The sequence below is a fragment of the Taudactylus pleione genome, unplaced genomic scaffold (assembly GCF_031769625.1).
Source record: "Taudactylus pleione unplaced genomic scaffold, aTauple2 ptg000819l, whole genome shotgun sequence".
NCBI lineage: Eukaryota > Metazoa > Chordata > Amphibia > Anura > Myobatrachidae > Taudactylus > Taudactylus pleione.
This window is the reverse complement of record NW_028285221.1, coordinates 348,985-373,332: the sequence shown is the minus strand read 5'-3', so window position 1 is coordinate 373,332 and position 24,348 is coordinate 348,985. Positions and strand designations below refer to the sequence as shown.

General features: G+C 46.8%; 1 protein-coding gene across 1 annotated transcript in view; it reads left to right on the top strand.

The window, feature by feature from the left end:
• Positions 1-5,362: 5,362 nt before the first annotated feature.
• The window catches only part of LOC148474689 (cytochrome P450 4B1-like), a 291,441-nt gene continuing 272,455 nt past the window's right edge, over positions 5,363-24,348 (top strand). Inside the window, exon 1 of the mRNA XM_088458237.1 lies at positions 5,363-5,557. Coding sequence (XP_088314363.1) covers positions 5,363-5,557 — 195 coding nt within the window. The remainder of the gene's footprint in view (positions 5,558-24,348) is intronic.

Below are 24,348 nucleotides of genomic sequence, written 5' to 3'. Positions count from 1 at the left end.
TATATTGTAGACCTGGTTCTGGGGGAGGAGCAGGCAACTCTTCAGAATATGCAGGGGTACTTACAGCCTGTGTTGGTAGAGGACCAGCGGGTACAGGGCCTATGAGATTCTGGGGCCAGACCTGATTCCCACCTCCCGGGTGATTCCTGGACAGTATGTACGAATTGCCACCACCAGGGGACAACAGACTGATATCCCCATCACCAAGATACATCTCGACTGGGTAGCCAATCATGGAATCATGGAGGTCGGAGTACTCAAGGTGCTACCAGCCAAGGTCATCCTCTGGAATGATCTGGGACAGGGACTGGTGACACACTTCATTCAAGTGGTGACCCGGAGCAAAACCCAAAAAGCAGTGACCCAGGTGACAGATTCAGAATAGAACCAACCTACCCCGGCCACAATGGTGAGTGATTCTAGTCCCTTGTCCAGTACATCAGAGATAGACTTGGGGGAAGTGGACCGGAGCGAGTTTCGACAGGCCCAACGGACAGACCTTTCCCTAAGTGAATTAAGGAGCGCAGCTGACCTAGAATTGGAAACAGCCGATGGGAGCAAGATAGTTTGGGAAAAGGGATTGCTGTACTGAGTGGTCATTCCTCAGTCTGGACAGGAAACAGTCATGCCCACTAAACAATTGGTGGTACCTACACTGTACAGACCACAATTACTAGCCCTTGCTCATGACATTTCAGTGGCTAGGCATTTTGGCATGTGTAAAACACTGGCCCAACTGTTGTGGAATTTCTTCTGGCCACAGATCTCTAGAGACGTTAAGCAGAATTGAGACACCTTTGATACCTGCCAGAAACTGGGGAATCCCCAGCTAAAAGCACCTCTGCACCCATTACCTATTATAGGGGAGCCCCTTGCCCATGTTGCCATAGACCTAGTCGGACCATTAGATATTCCCAGTCATACGGGAAAAAAGTACACTCTAATGCTGGTGGACTTTGCTACACGCTATCCTGAGGCTGTGGCCCTATCATCTATTGACACATATTCAGTCAGCTTGGATACCTGCAGGAAGTCGTCACAGATTAAGGACCCCAATTCCAAGGTGAACTAATGCAAACCCTGTGGGAAAAGTGGGGGGTTAGACCTCTTCGGACCACCTCTTATCATCCACAGATGAACGGACTCTGTGAATGTTTCAATGGAACACTAAAAAGACTTCCGCAAGCTTACATTACGTGCAGTCCAAAGGGAGGGACTGGGAGAGAGCCCTGCAATAGCTTCTATTCGCTTATCGGGAAGTCCCACAGGCATCTACTGGATATTCCCCATTTGAACTTTTGTACGGCCGAAAGTGTGGGGGCCTCTAGACCTGGTCAAAGAGAGCTGGGAGGGAACTTTCCAAGAACACCAGCAGCCCATTTTACAATATGTAGAGAATATGAGGAACCTCATGAGAAGATTGCTACAGTTAACCCAAGAGCATCTCAGGGAATCACAAGCGAGACAAAAGGAATGGTATGACACCCACGCTCAAGACCGAGAGTTGCATCCAGGGCAAAAAGTAATGGTGCTTATCCCAGTGTGAAGAAACAAACTGCAGGCCACGTAGGAAGGACCGTATACCATGGTAAGGCACACCGGACCGGTCAATTACGTGATTGCCCTGGATAAGGGAGGGAAGTACCTACGCACCTTCCATATAAATTGAATTAAGGCCTATTGTGATCATCAAGTAGTAACAATGGCGGTATGTTGTTCTCCGATGGAGACACCAAAAACTGATCCATTGCTTGATCTTTTGGGAGCTGCTAAAGAAAAGAATGGAGTGGAATTAGTCCAGGTGGGACAACAGTTGAATGCAGCCCAGCAGCAGGAGATGTGGAGGATCTTAGAGGCTGAACAGGCCCAGTTTTCTTGTCTACCAAGTAGAAATCATCTGACCACCCACCAAGTGGACACTGGGAGTGCTAGGCCCATCCGACAAGTCGCTTACCGGATGACTCCGGGTGTTATGAGGCAGGGAAAGGCTGAGATTGAAGAGATGCTAGCTTTGGGGGTCATAGTGCCATCTAAAAGCCCATGGGCTACTGGGGTTGTGTTAGTACCCAAGAAAGATGGAACCACACAGTTTTGTGTGGACTATCGCAAATTGAACAAATTCACCGCCTACCTAGACAACATTGCCATCTTCAGCCATACCTGGGAGGAGCATTTAATTCAGGTGACAGAAGTGCTCAAGAGGATTAGACAGGCTGAACTCACCATATGCCCAGATAAGTGTCAGATGGGGATGGCTGAGGTTCAGTACCTAGGACATCGGAACTGATGAGGTGCTATCAGACCTGATCCTGTAAACTAGCTGTCTGAGAGATAGCCTACGCCACTATCGAAAAAGAATGTCTAGCCATAGTCTGGGCCTTAAAAAAGCTACAAACATATCTTTTTGGGAAAGAATTTACTGTTGTCACTGACCCTAGCCTGTTGCATTGGCTAAACAGAACGTCGGGGGAAAATGGGAGGTTGTTGAGGTGGAGTCTGGCATTACAAAGTTTCAACTTTTCCATTTCTCACAAAAAGGGACGAGAACATCACAATGCTGACGGGCTATCCAGATGTGAGGAAACAAATATCAAGCTTCGCAGACCCTCAGGCCGAGTCGACAGTCAGGACTCCAACATCGGGACCATGTCTGTCTCCTCGATTTAAGAAGGGGGAGGTATGTGAGGAGGCAAGGGAAAAGGACTTCTAGGACTTGTCTGCATGTTGAAAAGAGTTAACCCCATGACCCATTTCTGTGCTCTTCAATTGAAGCCCTCAGTCTGCATGTCTCATACAGGAAGTTTGTCAGCAGCAGACAGCAAGGGAGTGTTCCTGTTACAAAGCCCTCCTCCTTCCTCTCTGGAAACACTGACACCAGGGCCCACCAACGAGAGAGAGAGGGAAGTAGGGTAGTGCAGTAAGAGGAATTGTGGGAAGTGTGTGAGTACAGTGTGACTCTGGAGGTTGGGGTGTTGTCCGCTCTCAGTGTCTTTAGATATATAGCAGCTCTGTGTGCTCTGCTACAGCTGCCATTTCTGACCAGGTAGGGAGGAGATAAAGAGCAGCTGGAAAACACTTTGCAGAACTCTGAGTGGACTGTAATGACATAACCCTGCTTACTGTTTGCTGGATTTCTGTGTCTCCATGAATAAAGTTCATCTTGCTTTTATTATAACCTGCTCCACAGTGTGATCCCTGAACCCCAGGATACCCAGGTCACCCGGCATCCTCACAGTGGCCATTCCGGGAGAGGAAGGTAAGTAGGAGATATATGTGATACCAGTGTATAGGGACAGCGGGCCATTCCGGGACAGAAAGGTAAGCAGGAGATATATGTGATACTAGTGTATGGGGACAGCGGCCATTCCGGGAGAGGAAGGTAAGCAGGAGATATCTGTGATACTAGTGTATGGGGACAGCGGCCATTCCGGGAGAGGAAGGTAAGCAGGAGATATCTGTGATACTAGTGTATGGGGACAGCGGCCCATTCCGGGAGAGGAAGGTAAGCAGGAGATATCTGTGATACTAGTGTATGGGGACAGCGGGCCATTCCGGGAGAGACAGGTAAGCAGGAGATATCTGTGATACTAGTATATGGGGACAGCAGGCCATTCTGAGAGAGGAAGGTAAGCAGGAGATAGCTGTGATACTAGTGTATGAGGACAGCGGCCATTCCGGGAGAGGAATGGTAAGCAGTATATATCTGTAATACTAGTGTATGGCGACAGCGGCCATTCCAGGAGAGGAAGGTAAGCAGGAGATATCTGTGTTACTAGTGTATGGGGACAGCGGCCATTCCGGGAGAGGAAGGTAAGCAGGCGATATCTGTGATACTAGTGTATGGGGACAGCGGGACATTCCGGGACAGAAAGGTAAGCAGGAGATATCTCTGATACTAGTGTATGGGGACAGCGGGCCATTCCGGGAGAGAAAGGTAAGCAGGAGATATCTGTGATACTAGTGTATGGGGACAGTGGGCCATTCCGGGAGAGGAAGGTAAGCAGGAGATAGCTGTGATACAAGTGTATGAGGACAGCGGCCATTCTCTGAGAGGAAGGTAAGCAGGAGATATCTGTGATACTAGTGTATGAGGACAGCGGCTATTCCGGGAGAGGAAGGTAAGCAGGAGATATCTGTGATACTAGTGTATGGGGACAGCGGCCATTCTGGGAGAGAAAGGTAAGGAGGAGATATCTCTGATACTAGTGTATGGGGACAGCGGGCCATTCCGGGAGAGAAAGGTAAGCAGGAGATTTCTGTGATACTAGTGTATGGGGACAGCGGCCATTCCGGGAGAGGAAGGTAAGCAGGAGATATCTGTGATACTAGTGTATGGGGACAGCGGGACATTCCGGGAGAGGAAGGTAAGCAGGAGATATCTGTGATACTAGTGTATGGGGACAGCGGGACATTCCGGGAGAGGAAGGTAAGCAGGAGATATCTGTGATACTAGTGTATGGGGACAGCGGGACATTCCGGGAGAGAAAGGTAAGCAGGAGATATCTGTGATACTAGTGTATGGGGACAGCGGGATATTCCGGGAGAGGAAGGTAAGCAGAGGATATCTGAGATACTAGTGTATGGGGACAGTGGGCCATTCCGGGAGAGGAAGGTAAGCAGGAGATATCTGTGATACTAGTGTATGGGGACAGCGGGACATTCCTGGAGAGAAAGGTAAGCAGGAGATATCTGTGATACTAGTGTATGGGGACAGTGGCCATTCCGGGAGAGGAAGGTAAGCAGGAGATATCTGTGATACTAGTGTATGGGGACAGCGGGATATTCCGGGAGAGGAAGGTAAGCAGGAGATATCTGTGATACTAGTGTATGGGGACAGCGGGATATTCCGGGACAGAAAGGGAAGTAGGAGATATCTGTGATACTAGTGTATGAGGACAGCGGCCATTCCGGGAGAGGAAGGTAAGCAGGAGATATCTGTGATACTAGTGTATGGGGACAGCGGGCCATTCCGGGAGAGGAAGGTAAGCAGGAGATATCTGTGATACTAGTGTATGGGGATATCTGTGACATCTCCTGGGTTATCTTTTTCATGTCCCAAAACTTGTTTTCTTTATAAGTAGGTGAAAATGTTCAGTTTCATCTGCTTTTGTAGAAATTAAGTGATAATGAATAGACCTCTAAGTCCTTTGGGGAAATAAAGTAACTCTCACATTGCAAAAGTCCTGACTGTTTTGAAAACCAAAATGCATATTTAAAAATAAAATAAACTTCCATAGGCACACAGAGACCACCCTTCCTGCAGCGTTCTCTCCTCCTACTCTGTACATTGACCTTTCCTTTAGCTGTCCCTGGCACATTATTTATATCTCTGCATGTGTATAGTGCACTGAGTACACCAGACATGGCTTCCTCCTCTGTGCTGTCCGCACTCCTCTCCCTGAGTGTCTCTAAGCTCTGTAACTGGGCTGCCTGGATCTGCGCCCTGTATCTGGTGTACACAGCATCTAAGCTCTATCTGAGGTGGCAGCAGCTGCACAGGGTGCTATCTGCTTTCCCAGGACCTAAACGTCACTGGCTGTTTGGCAATGCTCATGAGGTAAGTGTCACTGGCTGTACGGCAATGCTCATGAGGTAAGTGTCACTGGCTGTACGGCAATGCTCATGAGGTAAGTGTCACTGGCTGTACGGCAATGCTCATGAGGTAAGTGTCACTGGCTGTACGGCAATGCTCATGAGGTAAGTGTCACTGCTGTATGGCAATGCTCATGAGGTAAGTGCCCGGCTATGCCTCTTGTATCTGCTGTACACAGGCTCTAAGCTGTACATGAGGTAAGTGCCCGGCTGTGCCTCCTGTATGTGCTGTACACAGGCTCTAAGTTGTACCTGAGGTGGCAAATGCAGGATTTCTATTGGGGGGTTTCTAAAGGCTTGATTTTAGAGTGAGTGTGGCCAGTCCATGAAGAGGGCATAATTAGCACGTAACCAGTTTTAATATGCATCATGCAAAGTGTATTGGGTACAGAAAAAAAGGTATTTGCCCTCCAGCACACTGCAGCAAAATCAACAAAAAATACTTAAATCCTACATGATGATAGAGATTTAGAGGTATTAGTTACATACATTTGCAAATATATGAATAAGCACCAGGCCATAGTCAAGGCTCCTCTATACTGGCATCCCTAACATTAAGGTGTTCACGTCCGAGAAGCAAGGTATCCCAAAAAATTCCAGCCAAGGACCATCCTCAGAGCATCTCATGAGAAGGGAAAAAAGGTGATAGTGAAGTGTAGAGGATAGATGTGTAAAGATAAATCAATGTGTTAATGAAATGTGAAAGAAGTAAAATTACATAAATAATAAACAATTAGAAAAGTGATAAAAAATATATATGTGAATTAAGTGGTGATGCCCTGAAAAAGGTCCAGCCCGAACAACTCTGGGGGCCCCACACCCAAACGCTCACCCCAAAATAATTATTGCTACCTAATAGTAGATGCTACTATTATGTAGTAATAATTAGTTTGGGGTGAGCTTTTTTGTTTAAAGTGTATTGGGTGTCATAATTCCAGCATATACAGGACCAGTGATCACAGTAACCCATTATATGTGTCATACATAGTGTATTGTGTGTCATAATTCCAGCATATACAGGACCAGCGATCACAGTAACCCATTATATGTGTCATACATAGTGTATTGTGTGTCATAATTCCAGCATATACAGGACCAGCGATCACAGTAACCCATTATATGTGTCATACATAGTGTATTGTGTGTCATAATTCCAGCATATACAGGACCAGTGATCACAGTAACCCATTATATGTGTCATACATAGTGTATTGTGTGTCATAATTCCAGCATATACAGGACCAGCGATCACAGTAACCCATTATATGTGTCATACATAGTGTATTGTGTGTCATAATTCCAGCATATACAGGACCAGTGATCACAGTAACCCATTATATGTGTCATACATAGTGTATTGTGTGTCATAATTCCAGCATATACAGGATCACAGTAACCCATTATAAGTGTCATACATAGTGTATTGTGGGTCATAATTCCAGCATATAGAGGACCAGTGATCACAGTAACCCATTATATGTGTCATACATAGTGTATTGTGTGTCATAATTCCAGCATATACAGGATCACAGTAACTCATTATATGTGTCATACATAGTGTATTGTGTGTCATAATTCCAGCATATACAGGGCCAGTGATCACAGTAACCTATTATATGTGTCATACTGTACATAGTGTATTGTGTGTCATAATTCCAGCATATACAGGACCAGTGATCACAGTAACCCATTATATGTGTCATACATAGTGTATTGTGTGTCATAATTCCAGCATATACAGGATCACAGTAACCCATTATAAGTGTCATACATAGTGTATTGTGGGTCATAATTCCAGCATATAGAGGACCAGTGATCACAGTAACCCATTATATGTGTCATACATAGTGTATTGTGTGTCATAATTCCATCATATACAGGACCAGTGATCACAGTAACCCATTATATGTGTCATACATAGTATATTGTGTGTCATAATTCCAGCATATACAGGACCAGTGATCACACTAACCCATTATATCTGTCATACATAGTGTATTGTGTGTCATAATTCCAGCATATAGAGGACCAGCGATCACAGTAACCCATTATATGTGTCATACATAGTGTATTGTGTGTCATAATTCCAGCATATACAGGACCAGCGATCACAGTAACCATTATATGTGTCATACATAGTGTATTGTGTGTCATAATTCCAGCATATACAGGACCAGAGATCACAGTAACCCATTATATGTGTCATACATAGTGTATTGTGTGTCATAATTCCAGCATATACAGGACCAGCGATCACAGTAACCCATTATATGTGTCATACATAGTGTATTGTGTGTCATAATTCCAGCATATACAGGACCAGCGATCACAGTAACCCATTATATGTGTCATACATAGTGTATTGTGTGTCATAATTCCAGCATATACAGGACCAGCGATCACAGTAACCATTATATGTGTCATACATAGTGTATTGTGTGTCATAATTCCAGCATATACAGGACCAGAGATCACAGTAACCCATTATATGTGTCATACATAGTGTATTGTGTGTCATAATTCCAGCATATACAGGACCAGCGATCACAGTAACTCATTATATGTGTCATACATAGTGTATTGTGTGTCATAATTCCAGCATATACAGGACCAGTGATCACACTAACCCATTATATGTGTCATACATAGTGTATTGTGTGTCATAATTCCAGCATATACAGGACCAGCGATCACAGTAACCCATTATATGTGTCATACATAGTGTACTGTGTGTCATAATTCCATCATATACAGGACCAGTGATCACAGTAACCCATTATATGTGTCATACATAGTGTATTGTGTGTCATAATTCCAGCATATACAGGACCAGTGATCACACTAACCCATTATATGTGTCATACATAGTGTATTGTGTGTCATAATTCCAGCATATACAGCACCAGCGATCACAGTAACCATTATATGTGTCATACATAGTGTATTGTGTGTCATAATTCCAGCATATACAGGACCAGCGATCACAGTAACCATTATATGTGTCATACATAGTGTATTGTGTATCATAATTCCAGCATATACAGGACCAACGATCACAGTAACCCATTATATGTGTCATACATAGTGTATTGTGTGTCATAATTCCAGCATATACAGGACCAGTGATCACACTAACCCATTATATGTGTCATACATAGTGTATTGTGTGTCATAATTCCAGCATATACAGGACCAGCGATCACAGTAACCATTATATGTGTCATACATAGTGTATTGTGTGTCATAATTCCAGCATATACAGGACCAGTGATCACACTAACCCATTATATGTGTCATACATAGTGTATTGTGTATCATAATTCCAGCATATACAGGACCAACGATCACAGTAACCCATTATATGTGTCATACATAGTGTATTGTGTGTCATAATTCCAGCATATACAGGACCAGTGATCACACTAACCCATTATATGTGTCATACATAGTGTATTGTGTGTCATAATTCCAGCATATACAGGACCAGCGATCACAGTAACCATTATATGTGTCATACATAGTGTATTGTGTGTCATAATTCCAGCATATACAGGACCAGTGATCACAGTAACCCATTATATGTGTCATACATAGTGTATTGTGTGTCATAATTCCAGCATATACAGGACCAGTGATCACACTAACCCATTATATGTGTCATACATAGTGTATTGTGTGTCATAATTACAAGAATATACAGGACCAGCGATCACAGTAACCCATTATATGTGTCATACATAGTGTACTGTGTGTCATAATTCCAGCATATACAGGACCAACGATCACAGTAACCATTATATGTGTCATACATAGTGTATTGTGTGTCATAATTCCAGCATATACAGGACCAGTGATCACAGTAACCCATTATATGTGTCATACATAGTGTATTGTGTGTCATAATTCCAGCATATACAGGACCAGTGATCACACTAACCCATTATATGTGTCATACATAGTGTATTGTGTGTCATAATTCCAGCATATACAGGACCAGCGATCACAGTAACCCATTATATGTGTCATACATAGTGTATTGTGTGTCATAATTCCAGCATATACAGGACCAGTGATCACACTAACCCATTATATGTGTCATACATAGTGTATTGTGTGTCATAATTCCAGCATATACAGGACCAGCGATCACAGTAACCATTATATGTGTCATACATAGTGTATTGTGTGTCATAATTCCAGCATATACAGGACCAGCGATCACAGTAACCCATTATATGTGTCATACATAGTGTATTGTGTGTCATAATTCCAGCATATACAGGATCACAGTAACCATTATATGTGTCATACATAGTGTATTGTGTGTCATAATTCCAGCATATACAGGACCAGCGATCACAGTAACCCATTATATGTGTCATACATAGTGTATTGTGGGTCATAATTCCAGCATATACAGGACCATCCTGCCTGAGTTGAATGTTTTTATTTCAGATGTGGGCACGTTACAGTCTTACAGAGCATTGGAGGAAGTCCAGTAGTCTGGGGGAGCAGCACAAAAACATAGAGCTACCCTAGACACATATGTATATATTTGTCTCTAGCAGTGCATGTATTCTAGATCTCCTAGTTGGTGCACAGGTATATTTATTACTGGCTAACACATATTTTAAGATCCACAGGAGGTGCTAATTATTTCATATGCAATACTGAGCAGAACAAGCAGCACTAGAAAATTCTATTATATTACTATTTCTATTATAGTCAAGGTGTTGGCAGGGGAGGGGGGTTTCCAGGTAACCGGAAACCCCCCCTGTTTTTGCCTATGCCTGAGGTGGCAGCATCTGCACAGGGTGCTCTCTGCTTTCCCAGGTCCTAAGGGGTAAATTTACTAAGAATCGAGATGCCAATCTCAGGAGAGTATAGGCATGATTTTCAGCTCGCAAATTGAATAAAGGCAAAGTCGGGTGAGTTAGAGAGAGATTTCTCTCTTCTCACTCATAAAACTCGAATATTATCACCATCGGGCAAACTCCTGAAGTACTTTTCATCTAAAAGATACAACTCGCAAATTTACCAAGAATCGAGATGACAATCTCGGGTGAGATGCCTAAAACTTAAATTTGGCAGAGAGTTTGCAAACACTCACCTCCAGAACTGCGACATTGGCTGAAACATACACAAATCATTGTGATTTGTGTATGATTCTGCCTGTAAATCTTTTAAATAGGGCTTATTTTTAAAAAAAAAGTGACGTGAGGTCCCCCCCAAAAGGTTAACCAGCCCTGGACTTGCCAGCCTGTTCTGGTACCTAAAATTTTGGGGAACAAATTGAGTAGGGTTCCACCGTAAATTAGATACCAGCACCAGGCTGCAGGGCCAGTCCTGGTTTTAATTATAGGAAGAAAAAATTGCGTTGGGTCACCCTATAATTAAAACCAGCACCAGACCCTTTCTAGCAGGGGGCGGAGGCCACAGCCAGTGGATCCCTTTCACCGGGCCCCCCAGCCGCAGTATCAGTCCTGACCGCTAGTCAGCCTGGGCCAGGGATCCCTGGGGAGTTGGGGACCCCACAATAAAGGAATGTCCCTCTCCAGGGCACCCTGGCCTGGGCCGATAGCCCAGGGCTATCCCCGCCACCCCTGGAGCGTTGAGTACGGGAGTAATAAAGTGAAAAACAGAATTAAACTATTGTATTTTACAGTGGGACTACATGTGCCAGCATGCCTGCCCTTTGGCACTTGTGGAACTACAAGTGCCAGCAGGCGTCCTGCACCCGTACCCCCACTGTAAATAAATAGTTAAATAAATTTACAACGCGCACACCTTGCCTAGTAAAACTTTATTCCATACACCTACCCACTCACACATACCTGCTTCCAGATGTGTCTTTCCACTTCTCCAAATAGAATCAATGGCAGGAGCTGCATGGTCAGGGCTGATGCTGCGGCTGGGGACCCCGGTGACAGGGCTCCCCTGACTGTGGCATCAGCCCCCTGCTAGAAAGGTTCAGTGCTACTTTTAAGGGGGACCCATATGCAATTTCCCCCTCCCCCCTATAATTAAAACCAGGACTGGCCCTGCAGCCTGGCGCTGGTACCTAATTTACGGTGGAAACCTACTCGTTTTGTTCCCTGTAATTTTAGGTACCAGAACTGGCTGGCAAGTCCGGGGTTAAGCTTTAGGGGGGACCCGATGTAATTTTTGTTTTATAACATTTAACCCATTTTTTTCAGATCTAAATACACAAGCAACCAGCACACGTCTATGGGTGTGTTATGGTTGTGTAGCCAGCGTGCTATGGGTGTGTTATGGTTGTGTAGCCAGCGTGTTATGGGTGTGTGGCCGGTGTATTATGGGTGTGTAGCCAGTGTGTTATGGGTGTGTTATGGGTGTGTAGCCAGCGTGTTATGGGTATGTGGCCTGTGTATTATGGGTGTGTAGCCAGCATGTTATGGGTGTGTTATGGTTGTGTAACCAGCGTGCTATGGGTGTGTTATGGTTGTGTAGCCAGCGTGTTATGGGTGTGTGGCCGGTATATTATGGGTGTGTAGCCAGCGTGTTATGGGTGTGTTATGGGTGTGTAGCCAGCGTGTTATGGGTGTGTGGCCTGTGTATTATGGGTGTGTAGCCAGCATGTTATGGGTGTGTTATAGGTATGTTATGGGTGTGTAGCCAGCATGCTATGGGTGTGTGGCCGGCGGGTTATGGGTGTGTGGCCGGCGTGTTATGGGTGTGTGGCCGGTGTGTTATGGGTGCGTGGACGGTGTGTGCCCGGTGTGTTATGGGTGTGTGGCCAGTGTGTTATGGGTGTGTTATGGGTATGTGGCCGGTGTGTCATGGGTGTGTAGCAAGCGTGTTATGGGTGTGTGGCCGGTGTGTTATGGGTGCGTGGCCGGTGTGTGGCCAGTGTGTTATGGGTGTGTGGCCAGTGTGTTATGGGTGTGTTATGGGTGTGACATGGGTGTGTAGCCAGCATGTTATGGCTGTTTTATGGCTGTGTAGCCAGCGTGCAATGTGTATATTATGACAGAGTTATGGCAGTGTTAATGGTGTGTTATGGGCGTGTAGCCAGCATGATATGGTTGTGTTATGGCAGTGTTATGGGTGTGTAGCCAGCGTGTTATGGGTGTGTTATGGTTGTGTTATGGCAGTGTTATGGTTGGTAGCCAGCGTGTTATGGGTGTGTTATGGTTGTGTTATGGCAGTGTTATGGGTGTGTAGTAAGCGTGTTATGGGTGTGTTATGACAGTGTTATGGGTGTGTGGCCGGTGTGCTGTGGGTGTGTTATGGGTGTGTTATGGGCGTGTAGCCAGCATGTTAAGGTCGTGTTATGGTCGTGTTATGGCAGTGTTATGGGTGTGTTATGGCAGTGTTATGGGTGTGCTATGGCAGTCTTATGGGTGTGTTATGACAGTGTTATGGGTGTGTGGCCGGCATGTTATCGGTGTATTATGAGTGTGTTATGGGTGTGTGGCCGGTGTGTTATGGGTGTGTTATGGGTATTTTAGCCAGCGTGTTATGGGTGTGTGGCCGATGTGTTATGGATGTGTGACTGGTGTGTTATGGGTGTGTAGCCAGCGTGCTATGGGTGTGTTATGGGTGTGTAGCCAGCGTGCTATGGGTGTGTTATGGGTGTGTAGCCAACGTGTTATGGGTGTGTAGCCAGCATGTTATGGGTGTGTAGCCAGCGTGTTATTTGTGTGTTATGGATGTGTTATGGCAGTGTTAATTGTGTGTTATGGCAGTGTTATTTGTGTGTTATGGGTGTGTTATTTGTGTGTTATGGGTGTATAGCCAGCATGTTATGGGTGTGTATCCAGCGTGTTATGGGTGTGTGGCCGGTGTGTTATGGGTATGTAGCCAGCATGTTATGGGTGTGTTATGGGTGTGTGGCCGGTGTGTTATGGGTGTGTAGCCAGCGAGTTATGGGTGTGTTATAGGTACGTGGCCGGTGTGTCATGGGTGTGTAGCAAGCGTGTTATGGGTGTATGGCCGGTGTGTTATAGGTGTGTGGCCGGTGTGTTATGGGTGTGTCATGGGTGTGTGGCAGGTGTGTTATGGGTGTGTGGCCGGTGTGTTATGGGTGTGTTATGGGTGTGTCATGGGTGTGTAGCCAGCATGTTATGGCTGTTTTATGGCTGTGTAGCCAGCATGTTATGGGTGTGTGGCCAGTGTGTTATGGGTGTGTGGCCGACGTGTTATGGGTGTGTTATAGGTGTGTTATGGGTGTGTAGCCAGCATGTTATGGGTGTGTTATAGGTGTGTTATGGGTGTGTCATGGGTGTGTAGCCTGCATGTTATGGGTGTGTTATGGGTGTGTAGCCAGCGTGTTATGGGTGTGTTATGGGTGTGTAGCATGCGTGTTATGGGTGTGTGGCTGGTGGGTTATGGGTGTGTAGCCAGCGTGTTATGGGTGTGTGGCCGGTGTATTATGGGTGTGTAGAAAGCGTGTTATGGGTGTGTTATAGGTGTGTTATGGGTGTGTAGCCAGAGTATTATGGGTGTGTAGCAAGCGTGTTATGCGTGTGTGGCCGGTGGGTTATGGGTGTGTAGCCAACGTGTTATGGGTGTGTGGCCGATGTGTTATGGGTGTGTAGCCAGCGAGTTATGGGTGTGTTATGGGTATAAGGCCAGTGTGTCATGGGTGTGTAGCAAGCGTGCTATGGGCGTGTTATGGGTGTGTAGCCAGCGTGTTATGGGTGTCTTATGGGTGTGTTATGGGTGTGTTATGGGTATGTAGCCAGCGTGTTATGGGTGTGTTATGGGTATGTAGCCAGCGTGTTATGGGTGTGTGGCCAGTGTTTTATGGGTGTGTAGACGCGTGTTATGGGTGTGTTATTGCAGTGTTATGGCAGTGTTATGGGTGTTTTATGTGTATGTAGCCAGTGTGTTATGGGTGTGTAGCCAGCATGTTATGGGTGTGTTATGGGTGTGTTATGGTTGTGTTATGGCAGTGTTATGGGTGTGTAGTAAGCGTGTTATGGGTGTGTTATGACAGTGTTATGGGTGTGTGGCCGGTGTGCTATGGGTGTGTTATGGGTGTGTTATGGGCGTGTAGCCAGCATGTTAAGGTCGTGTTATGGTCGTGTTATGGCAGTGTTATGGGTGTGTTATGGCAGTCTTATGGGTGTGTTATGACAGTGTTATGGGTGTGTGGCCGGCATGTTATCGGTGTATTATGAGTGTGTTATGGGTGTGTGGCCGGTGTGTTATGGGTGTGTTATGGGTATGTAGCCAGCGTGTTATGGGTGTGTGGCCGATGTGTTATGGATGTGTGACCGGTGTGTTATGGGTGTGTAGCCAGCGAGCTATGGGTGTGTTATGGGTGTGCTATGGCAGTCTTATGGGTGTGTTATGACAGTGTTATGGGTGTGTGGCCGGCATGTTATCGGTGTATTATGAGTGTGTTATGGGTGTGTGGCCGGTGTGTTATGGGTGTGTTATGGGTATGTAGCCAGCGTGTTATGGGTGTGTGGCCGATGTGTTATGGATGTGTGACCGGTGTGTTATGGGTGTGTAGCCAGCGAGCTATGGGTGTGTTATGGGTGTCTAGCCAGCGTGCTATGGGTGTGTTATGGGTGTGTAGCCAACGTGTTATGGGTGTGTAGGCAGCGTGTTATGGGTGTGTAGCCAGCGTGTTATATGTGTTTGTTTTGGGTGTGTTATGGCAGTGTTAATTGTGTGTTATGGCAGTGTTATTTGTGTGTTATGGGTGTGTTATTTGTGTGTTATGGGTGTATAGCCAGCATGTTATGGGTGTATATCCAGCGTGTTATGGGTGTGTGGCCGGTGAGTTATGGGTATGTAGCCAGCATGTTATGGGTGTGTTATGGGTGTGTAGCCAGCGTGCTATGGGTTTGTTATGGGTGTATAGCCAACGTGTTATGGGTGTGTAGCCAGCGTGTTATGGGTGTGTAGCCAGCGTGTTATTTGTGTGTTATGGGTGTGTTATGGCAGTGTTAATTGTGGGTTATGGCAGTGTTATTTGTGTGTTATGGGTGTGTTATTTGTGTGTTATGGGTGTATAGCCAGCATGTTATGGGTGTGTATCCAGCGTGTTATGGGTGTGTGGCCGGTGTGTTATTGGTATGTAGCCAGCATGTTATGGGTGTGTTATGGTTGTGTGGCCGGTGTGTTATGGGTGTGTAGCCAGCGAGTTATGGGTGTGTTATAGGTACGTGGCCTGTGTGTCATGGGTGTGTAGCAAGCGTGTTATGGGTGTATGGCCGGTGTGTTATAGGTGTGTGGCCGGTGTGTTATGGGTGTGTCATGGGTGTGTGGCAGGTGTGTTATGGGTGTGTGGCCGGTGTGTTATGGGTGTGTTATGGGTGTGTCATGGGTGTGTAGCCAGCATGTTATGGCTGTTTTATGGCTGTGTAGCCAGCATGTTATGGGTGTGTGGCCAGTGTGTTATGGGTGTGTGGCCGACGTGTTATGGGTGTGTTATAGGTGTGTTATGGGTGTGTAGCCAGCATGTTATGGGTGTGTTATAGGTGTGTTATGGGTGTGTCATGGGTGTGTAGCCTGCATGTTATGGGTGTGTTATGGGTGTGTAGCCAGCGTGTTATGGGTGTGTTATGGGTGTGTAGCATGCGTGTTATGGGTGTGTGGCTGGTGGGTTATGGGTGTGTAGCCAGCGTGTTATGGGTGTGTGGCCGGTGTATTATGGGTGTGTAGAAAGCGTGTTATGGGTGTGTTATAGGTGTGTTATGGGTGTGCAGCCAGAGTATTATGGGTGTGTTATGGGTGTGTAGCAAGCGTGTTATGCGTGTGTGGCCGGTGGGTTATGGGTGTGTAGCCAACGTGTTATGGGTATGTGGCCGATGTGTTATGGGTGTGTAGCCAGCAAGTTATGGGTGTGTTATGGGTATAAGGCCAGTGTGTCATGGGTGTGTAGCAAGCGTGCTATGGGCGTGTTATGGGTGTGTAGCCAGCGTGTTATGGGTGTCTTATGGGTGTGTTATGGGTGTGTTATGGGTATGTAGCCAGCGTGTTATGGGTGTGTTATGGGTATGTAGCCAGCGTGTTATGGGTGTGTGGCCAGTGTTTTATGGGTGTGTAGACGCGTGTTATGGGTGTGTTATTGCAGTGTTATGGCAGTGTTATGGCAGTGTTATGGGTGTTTTATGTGTATGTAGCCAGTGTGTTATGGGTGTGTAGCCAGCATGTTATGGGTGTGTTATGGGTGTGTTATGGTTGTGTTATGGCAGTGTTATGGGTGTGTAGTAAGCGTGTTATGGGTGTGTTATGACAGTGTTATTGGTGTGTGGCCGGAGTGCTATGGGTGTGTTATGGGTGTGTTATGGGCGTGTAGCCAGCATGTTAAGGTCGTGTTATGGTCGTGTTATGGCAGTGTTATGGGTGTGTTATGGCAGTGTTATGGGTGTGCTATGGCAGTCTTATGGGTGTGTTATGACAGTGTTATGGGTGTGTGGCCGGCATGTTATCGGTGTATTATGAGTGTGTTATGGGTGTGTGGCCGGTGTGTTATGGGTGTGTTATGGGTATGTAGCCAGCGTGTTATGGGTGTGTGGCCGATGTGTTATGGATGTGTGACCGGTGTGTTATGGGTGTGTAGCCAGCGTGCTATGGGTGTGTTATGGGTGTGTAGCCAGCGTGCTATGGGTGTGTTATGGGTGTGTAGCCAACGTGTTATGGGTGTGTAGCCAGCGTGTTATGGGTGTGTAGCCAGCGTGTTATTTGTGTGTTATGGGTGTGTTATGGCAGTGTTAATTGTGTGTTATGGCAGTGTTATTTGTGTGTTATGGGTGTGTTATTTGTGTGTTATGGGTGTATAGCCAGCATGTTATGGGTGTGTATCCAGCGTGTTATGGGTGTGTGGCCGGTGTGTTATGGGTATGTAGCCAGCATGTTATGGGTGTGTTATGGGTGTGTAGCCAGCGTGCTATGGGATTGTTATGGGTGTATAGCCAACGTGTTATGGGTGTGTAGCCAGCGTGTTATGGGTGTGTAGCCAGCGTGTTATTTGTGTGTTATGGGTGTGTTATTTGTGTGTTATGGGTGTATAGCCAGCATGTTATGGGTGTGTATCCAGCGTGTTATGGGTGTGTGGCCGGTGTGTTATTGGTATGTAGCCAGCATGTTATGGGTGTGTTATGGGTGTGTGGCCGGTGTGTTATGGGTGTGTAGCCAGCGAGTTATGGGTGTGTTATAGGTATGTGGCCGGTGTGTCATGGGTGTGTAGCAAGCGTGTTATGGGTGTATGGCCGGTGTGTTATAGGTGTGTGGCCGGTGTGTTATGGGTGTGTCATGGGTGTGTGGCAGGTGTGTTATGGGTGTGTGGCCGGTGTGTTATGGGTGTGTTATGGGTGTGTCATGGGTGTGTAGCCAGCATGTTATGGCTGTTTTATGGCTGTGTAGCCAGCATGTTATGGGTGTGTGGCCAGTGTGTTATGGGTGTGTGGCCGACGTGTTATGGGTGTGTTATAGGTTTGTTATGGGTGTTTAGACACCGTGCTATGGGTGTGTTATGGGTGTGTTATGACAGTGTTCTGGGTATGTGGCCGGCGTATTATGGGTGTGTAGCCAGCGTGTTATGGGTGTGTTATGGGTTTGTTATGGGCGTGTTATGGGTGTGTGGCCGGCGTGTTATGGGTGTGTAGTCAGCATGTTATGGGTGTGTTATGGGTGTGTAGCCAGCATGTTATGGGTGTGTGGCCGGCGTGTTATGGGTGTGTGGCCGGTGTGTTATGGATGTGTGACCGGTGTGTTATGGGTGTGTAGCCACCGTGCTATGGGTGTGTTATGGGTGTGTAGCCAGCGTTTTATGGCAGTGTTATGGGTGTGTTATGACAGTGTTATGGGTGTGTAGCCAGCGTGTTATGGGTGTGTGGCCGGTGTGTTATGGATGTGTGACCGGTGTGTTATGGGTGTGTAGCCAGCATGTTATGGTTATGTTGTGGCAGTGTTATGGGTGTGTTATTGCAGTGCTATGGGTGTGTTATGGCAGTGTTATGGGTGTGTTATGGCAGTGTTATGGGTGTGCTATGTGTATGTTATTTAAGTGTTATGGAAGTGTTATGGGTGTGTTATGGCAGTGTTATGGGTGTGCTATGTGTATGTTATTTAAGTGTTATGGAAGTGTTATGGAAGTGTTATGGGTGTGTTATGGGTGTGTTATGGGTGCGTTATGGGTGTGTTATGGGTATGTAGCCAGCGTGTTATGGGTGTGTAGCCAGCGTGTTATGGGTGTGATGGGTATGTAGCCAGTGTGTTATGGGTGTGTTATGGGTGTGTAGCCAGCGTGTTATGGGTGTGTTATGGGTATGTAGCCAGCGTGTTATGGGTTTGTGGCCGGTGTGTTATGGATGTGTAGCCAGCATGTTATGGTTATGTTGTGGCAGTGTTATGGGTGTGTTATGGCAGTGATATGGGTGTGTGGCCGGCGTGTTATGGGTGTGTGGCCGGTGTGTTATGGATGTGTGACCGGTGTGTTATGGGTGTGTAGCCAGCATGTTATGGTTATGTTGTGGCAGTGTTATGGGTGTGCTATGTGTATGTTATTTAAGTGTTATGGAAGTATTATGGGTGTGTTATGGCAGTGTTATGGGTGTGCTATGTGTATGTTATTTAAGTGTTATGGAAGTGTTATGGGTGTGTTATGGCAGTGTTATGGGTGTGCTATGTGTATGTTATTTAAGTGTTATGGGTGCATTATGGGTGTGTTATGGGTGCGTTATGGGTGAGTTATGGGTGTGTTAAGGGTATGTAGCCAGCGTGCTATGGGCGTGTTATGGGTGTGTAGCCAGCGTGCTATGGGCGTGTTATGGGTGTGTAGCCAGCGTGCTATGGGCGTGTTATGGGTGTGTAGCAAGCGTGTTATGGGTGTGTTATGGGTGTGTTATGGGTATGTAGCCAGCGTGTTATGGGTGTGTTATGGGTATGTAGCCAGCGTATTATGGGTGTGTGGCCAGTGTTTTATGGGTGTGTAGCCGCGTGTTATTGGTGTGTTATGGCAGTGTTATGGCAGTGTTATGGGTGTGTTATGGGTGTTTTATGGGAATGTAGCCAGCGTGTTATGGGTGTGTTATGGGTGTGTAGCCAGCATGTTATGGGTGTGTTATCGGTGTGTTATGGGTGTGTAGCCAGCGTGTTATGGTGTGTGGCCTGTGTGTTATGGGTGTGTAGCCAGCATGTTATGGGTGTGTTATGGGTGTGTAGCCAGCGTGTTATGGTGTGTGGCCGGTGTGTTATGGGTGTGTAGCCAGCATGTTATGGGTGTGTTATGGGTGTGATATGGTTGTGTAGCAAGCATGTTATGGGTGTGTGGCCGGCGTGTTATGGGTGTGTAGCCAGCATGTTATGGGTGTGTGGCCGGCGTGTTATGGGTGTGTGGCCGGTGTGTTATGGGTGTGTAGCCAGCATGTTATGGGTGTGTTATGGGTGTGTTATGGGTGTGTTATGGGTGTGTAGCCAGCGTGTTATGAGTGTGTTATGGGTGTGTTATAGGCGTGTTATGGGTGTGTGGCCCGTGTGTTATGGGTGTGTAGTCAGCATGTTATGGGTGTGTTATGGGCGTGTGGCCGGCGTGTTATGGGTGTGTATGTAGTCAGCATGTTATGGGTGTGTAGCCAGCCTGTTATGGGTGTGTGGCCGGCGTGTTATGGGTGTGTGGCCAGTGTGTTATGGATGTGTGACCAGTTTGTTATGGGTGTGTAGCCACCGTGCTATGGGTGTGTTATGGGTGTGTTATGACAGTGTTATGCGTGTGTGGCCGCCGTATTATGGGTGTGTAGCCAGCGTGTTATGGGTGTGTTATGGGTGTGTTATGGGCGTGTTATGGGTGTGTGGCCGGTGTGTTATGGGTGTGTAGCCAGCATGTTATGGGCGTGTTATGGGTGTGTGGCCGGCGTGTTATGGGTGTGTAGTCAGCATGTTATGGGTGTGTTATGGGTGTGTAGCCAGCATGTTATGGGTGTGTGGCCGGCATGTTATGGGTGTGTGGCCGGTGTGTTATGGATGTGTGACCGGTGTGTTAAGGGTGTGAAGCCAGCATGTTATGGTTATGTTGAGGCAGTGTAATGGGTGTGTTATGGCAGTGTAATGGGTGTGTTATGGCAGTGTTAAGGAAGTGTTATGGGTGTGTTATGGCAGTGGTATGGGTGTGCTATGTGTATGTTATTTAAGTGTTATGGCAGTGTTATGGGTGTGTTATGGCAGTGTTATGGGTGTGCTATGTGTATGTTATTTAAGTGTTATGGCAGTGTTATGGGTGTGTTATGGGTGTGTTATGGCAGTCTTATGGGTGTGTGGCTGGCGTGTTATGGATGTGTTATGGGTGCGTTATGGGTGTGTTATGGGTATGTAGCCAGCGTGTTATGGGTGTGTCGCCAGCGTGTTATTGGTGTGTTATGGGTATGTAGCCAGCGTGTTATGGGTGTGTGGCCGGCGTGTTATGGGTGTGTGGCCAGTGTGTTATGGATGTGTGACCGGTGTGTTATGGGTGTGTAGCCAGCATTTTATGGGCGTGTGGCCGGCGTGTTATGGGTGTGTGGACGGTGTGTTATGGATGTGTGACCGGTGTGTTATGGGTGTGTAGCCAGCATGTTATGGGTGTGTGGCCGGCGTGTTATGGGAGTGTGGCCGGCGTGTTATGGGTGTGTGGCCGGTGTGTTATGGATGTGTGACCGGTGTGTTATGGGTGTGTAGCCAGCATGTTATGGTTATGTTGTGGCAGTGTTATGGGTGTGCTATGTGTATGTTATTTAAGTGTTATGGCAGTGTTATGGGTGTGTTATGGCAGTGTTATGGGTGTGTTATGGCAGTGTTATGTGTGTGCTATGTGTATGTTATTTAAGTGTTATGGAAGTGTTATGGGTGTGTTATGGCAGTGTTATGGGTGTGCTATGTGTATGTTATTTAAGTGTTATGGGTGTGTTATGGGTGTGTTATGGGTATGTAGCCAGCGTGTTATGGGTGTGTAGCCAGCGTGTTATTGGTTTGTTATGGGTATGTAGCCAGCGTGTTATGGGTGTGTGGCCAGCGTGTTATGGGTGTGTTATGGGTGTGTTATGGGTGTGTAGCCAGCGTGTTATGGGTATGTTATGGGTGTGTTATGGGTATGTAGCCAGCGTGTTATGGGTGTGTATCCAGCGTGTTATTGGTGTGTTATGGGTGTGTGGCCAGCGTGTTATGGGTGTGTTATGGGTGTGTTATGGGTGTGTTAGGGTGTGTAGACAGCGTGTTATGGGTGTGTTATGGGTGTGTTATGGGTGTGTTATGGGCGTGTTATGGGTGTGTGGCCGGTGTGTTATGGGTGTGTAGCCAGCATGTTATGGGTGTGTTATGGGCGTGTGGCCGGCGTGTTATGGGTGTGTAGTCAGCATGTTATGGGTGTGTTATGGGTGTGTTGCCAGCATGTTATGGGTGTGTGGCCGGCGTGTTATGGGTGTGTGGCCGGTGTGTTATGGACGTGTGACCGGTTTGTTATGGGTGTGTAGCCACCGTGCTATGGGTGTGTTATGGGTGTGTTATGACAGTGTTATGGGTGTGTGGCCGGCGTATTATGGGTGTGTAGCCTGCGTGTTATGGGTGTGTTATGGGTGTGTTATGGGCGTGTTATGGGTATGTGGCCGGTGAGTTATGGGTATGTAGCCAGCATGTTATGGGTGTGTTATGGGCGTGTTATGGGTGTGTGGCCGGCGTTTTATGAGTGTGTAGTCAGCATTTTATGGGTGTTATGGGTGTGTAGCCAGCATGTTGTGGTTGTGTGGCCGGCGTGTTATGGGTGTGTGGCCGGTGTGTTATGGATGTGTGACCGGTGTGTTATTGGTGTGTAGCCACCATGCTATGGGTGTGCTATGGGTGTGTAGCCAGCGTTTTATGGCAGTGTTATGGGTGTGTTATGACAGTGTTATGGGTGTGTATCCAGCGTGTTATGGGTGTGTGGCTGCTGTGTTATGGATGTGTGACCAGTGTGTTATGGGTGTGTAGCCAGCATGTTATGGTTATGTTGTGGCAGTGTTATGTGTGTGTTATGGAATTATTATGGGTGTGCTATGTGTATGTTATTTAAGTGTTATGGAAGTGTTATGGGTGTGTTATGGCAGTGTTATTGGTGTGCTATGTGTATGTTATTTAAGTGTTATGGAAGTGTTATGGGTGTGTTTTGGGTGTGTTATCGGTATGTAGCCAGCGTGTTATGGGTGTGTTATGGGTATGTAGCCAGCGTGTTATTGGTGTGTTATGGCCGTGTTATGGCAGTGTTATGGGTGTGTTATGGGCGTGTTATGGGTGTGTGGCCGGTGTATTATGGGTATGTAGCCAGTGTGTTATGGGTGTGTTATGGGTGTGTAGCCAGCGTGTTATGGGTGTGTTATGGGTATGTAGCCAGCGTGTTATGGGTTTGTGGCCGGTGTGTTATGGATGTGTAGCCAGCATGTTATGGTTATGTTGTGGCAGTGTTATGGGTGTGTTATGGCAGTGTTATGGGTGTGTGGCCGGCGTGTTATGGGTGTGTGGCCGGTGTGTTATGGATGTGTTATGGGTGTGTAGCCAGCGTGTTATGGGTGTGTTATGGGTGTGTAGCCAGCGTGTTATGGGTGTGTTATGGGTATGTAGCCAGCGTGTTATGGGTTTGTGGCCGGTGTGTTATGGATGTGTAGCCAGCATGTTATGGTTATGTTGTGGCAGTGTTATGGCAGTGATATGGGTGTGTGGCCGGCGTGTTATGGGTGTGTGGCCGGTGTGTTATGGATGTGTGACCGGTGTGTTATGGGTGTGTAGCCAGCATGTTATGGTTATGTTGTGGCAGTGTTATGGGTGTGCTATGTGTATGTTATTTAAGTGTTATGGAAGTATTATGGGTGTGTTATGGCAGTGTTATGGGTGTGCTATGTGTATGTTATTTAAGTGTTATGGAAGTGTTATCGGTGTGTTATGGCAGTGTTATGGGTGTGCTATGTGTATGTCATTTAAGTGTTATGGGTGCGTTATGGGTGTGTTATGGGTGCGTTATGGGTGAGTTATGGGTGTGTTAAGGGTATGTAACCAGCGTGCTATGGGCGTGTTATGGGTGTGTAGCCAGCGTGCTATGGGCGTGTTATGGGTGTGTAGCCTGCGTGCTATGGGCGTGTTATGGGTGTGTAGCAAGCGTGTTATGGGTGTGTTATGGGTGTGTTATGGGTATGTAGCCAGCGTGTTATGGGTGTGTTATGGGTATGTAGCCAGCGTATTATGGGTGTGTGGCCAGTGTTTTATGGGTGTGTAGCCGCGTGTTATGGGTGTGTTATGGCAGTGTTATGGCAGTGTTATGGGTGTGTTATGGGTGTTTTATGGGAATGTAGCCAGCGTGTTATGGGTGTGTTATGGGTGTGTAGCCAGCATGTTATGGGTGTGTTATCCGTGTGTTATGGGTGTGTAGCCAGCGTGTTATGGTGTGTGGCCTGTGTGTTATGGGTGTGTAGCCAGCATGTTATGGGTGTGTTATGGGTGTGTAGCCAGCGTGTTATGGTGTGTGGCCGGTGTGTTATGGGTGTGTAGCCAGCATGTTATGGGTGTGTTATGGGTGTGATATGGTTGTGTAGCAAGCATGTTATGGGTGTGTGGCCGGCGTGTTATGGGTGTGTAGCCAGCATGTTATGGGTGTGTGGCCGGCGTGTTATGGGTGTGTGGCCGGTGTGTTATGGGTGTGTAGCCAGCATGTTATGGGTGTGTTATGGGTGTGTTATGGGTGTGTAGCCAGCGTGTTATGAGTGTGTTATGGGTGTGTTATAGGCGTGTTATGGGTGTGTGGCCCGTGTGTTATGGGTGTGTAGTCAGCATGTTATGGGT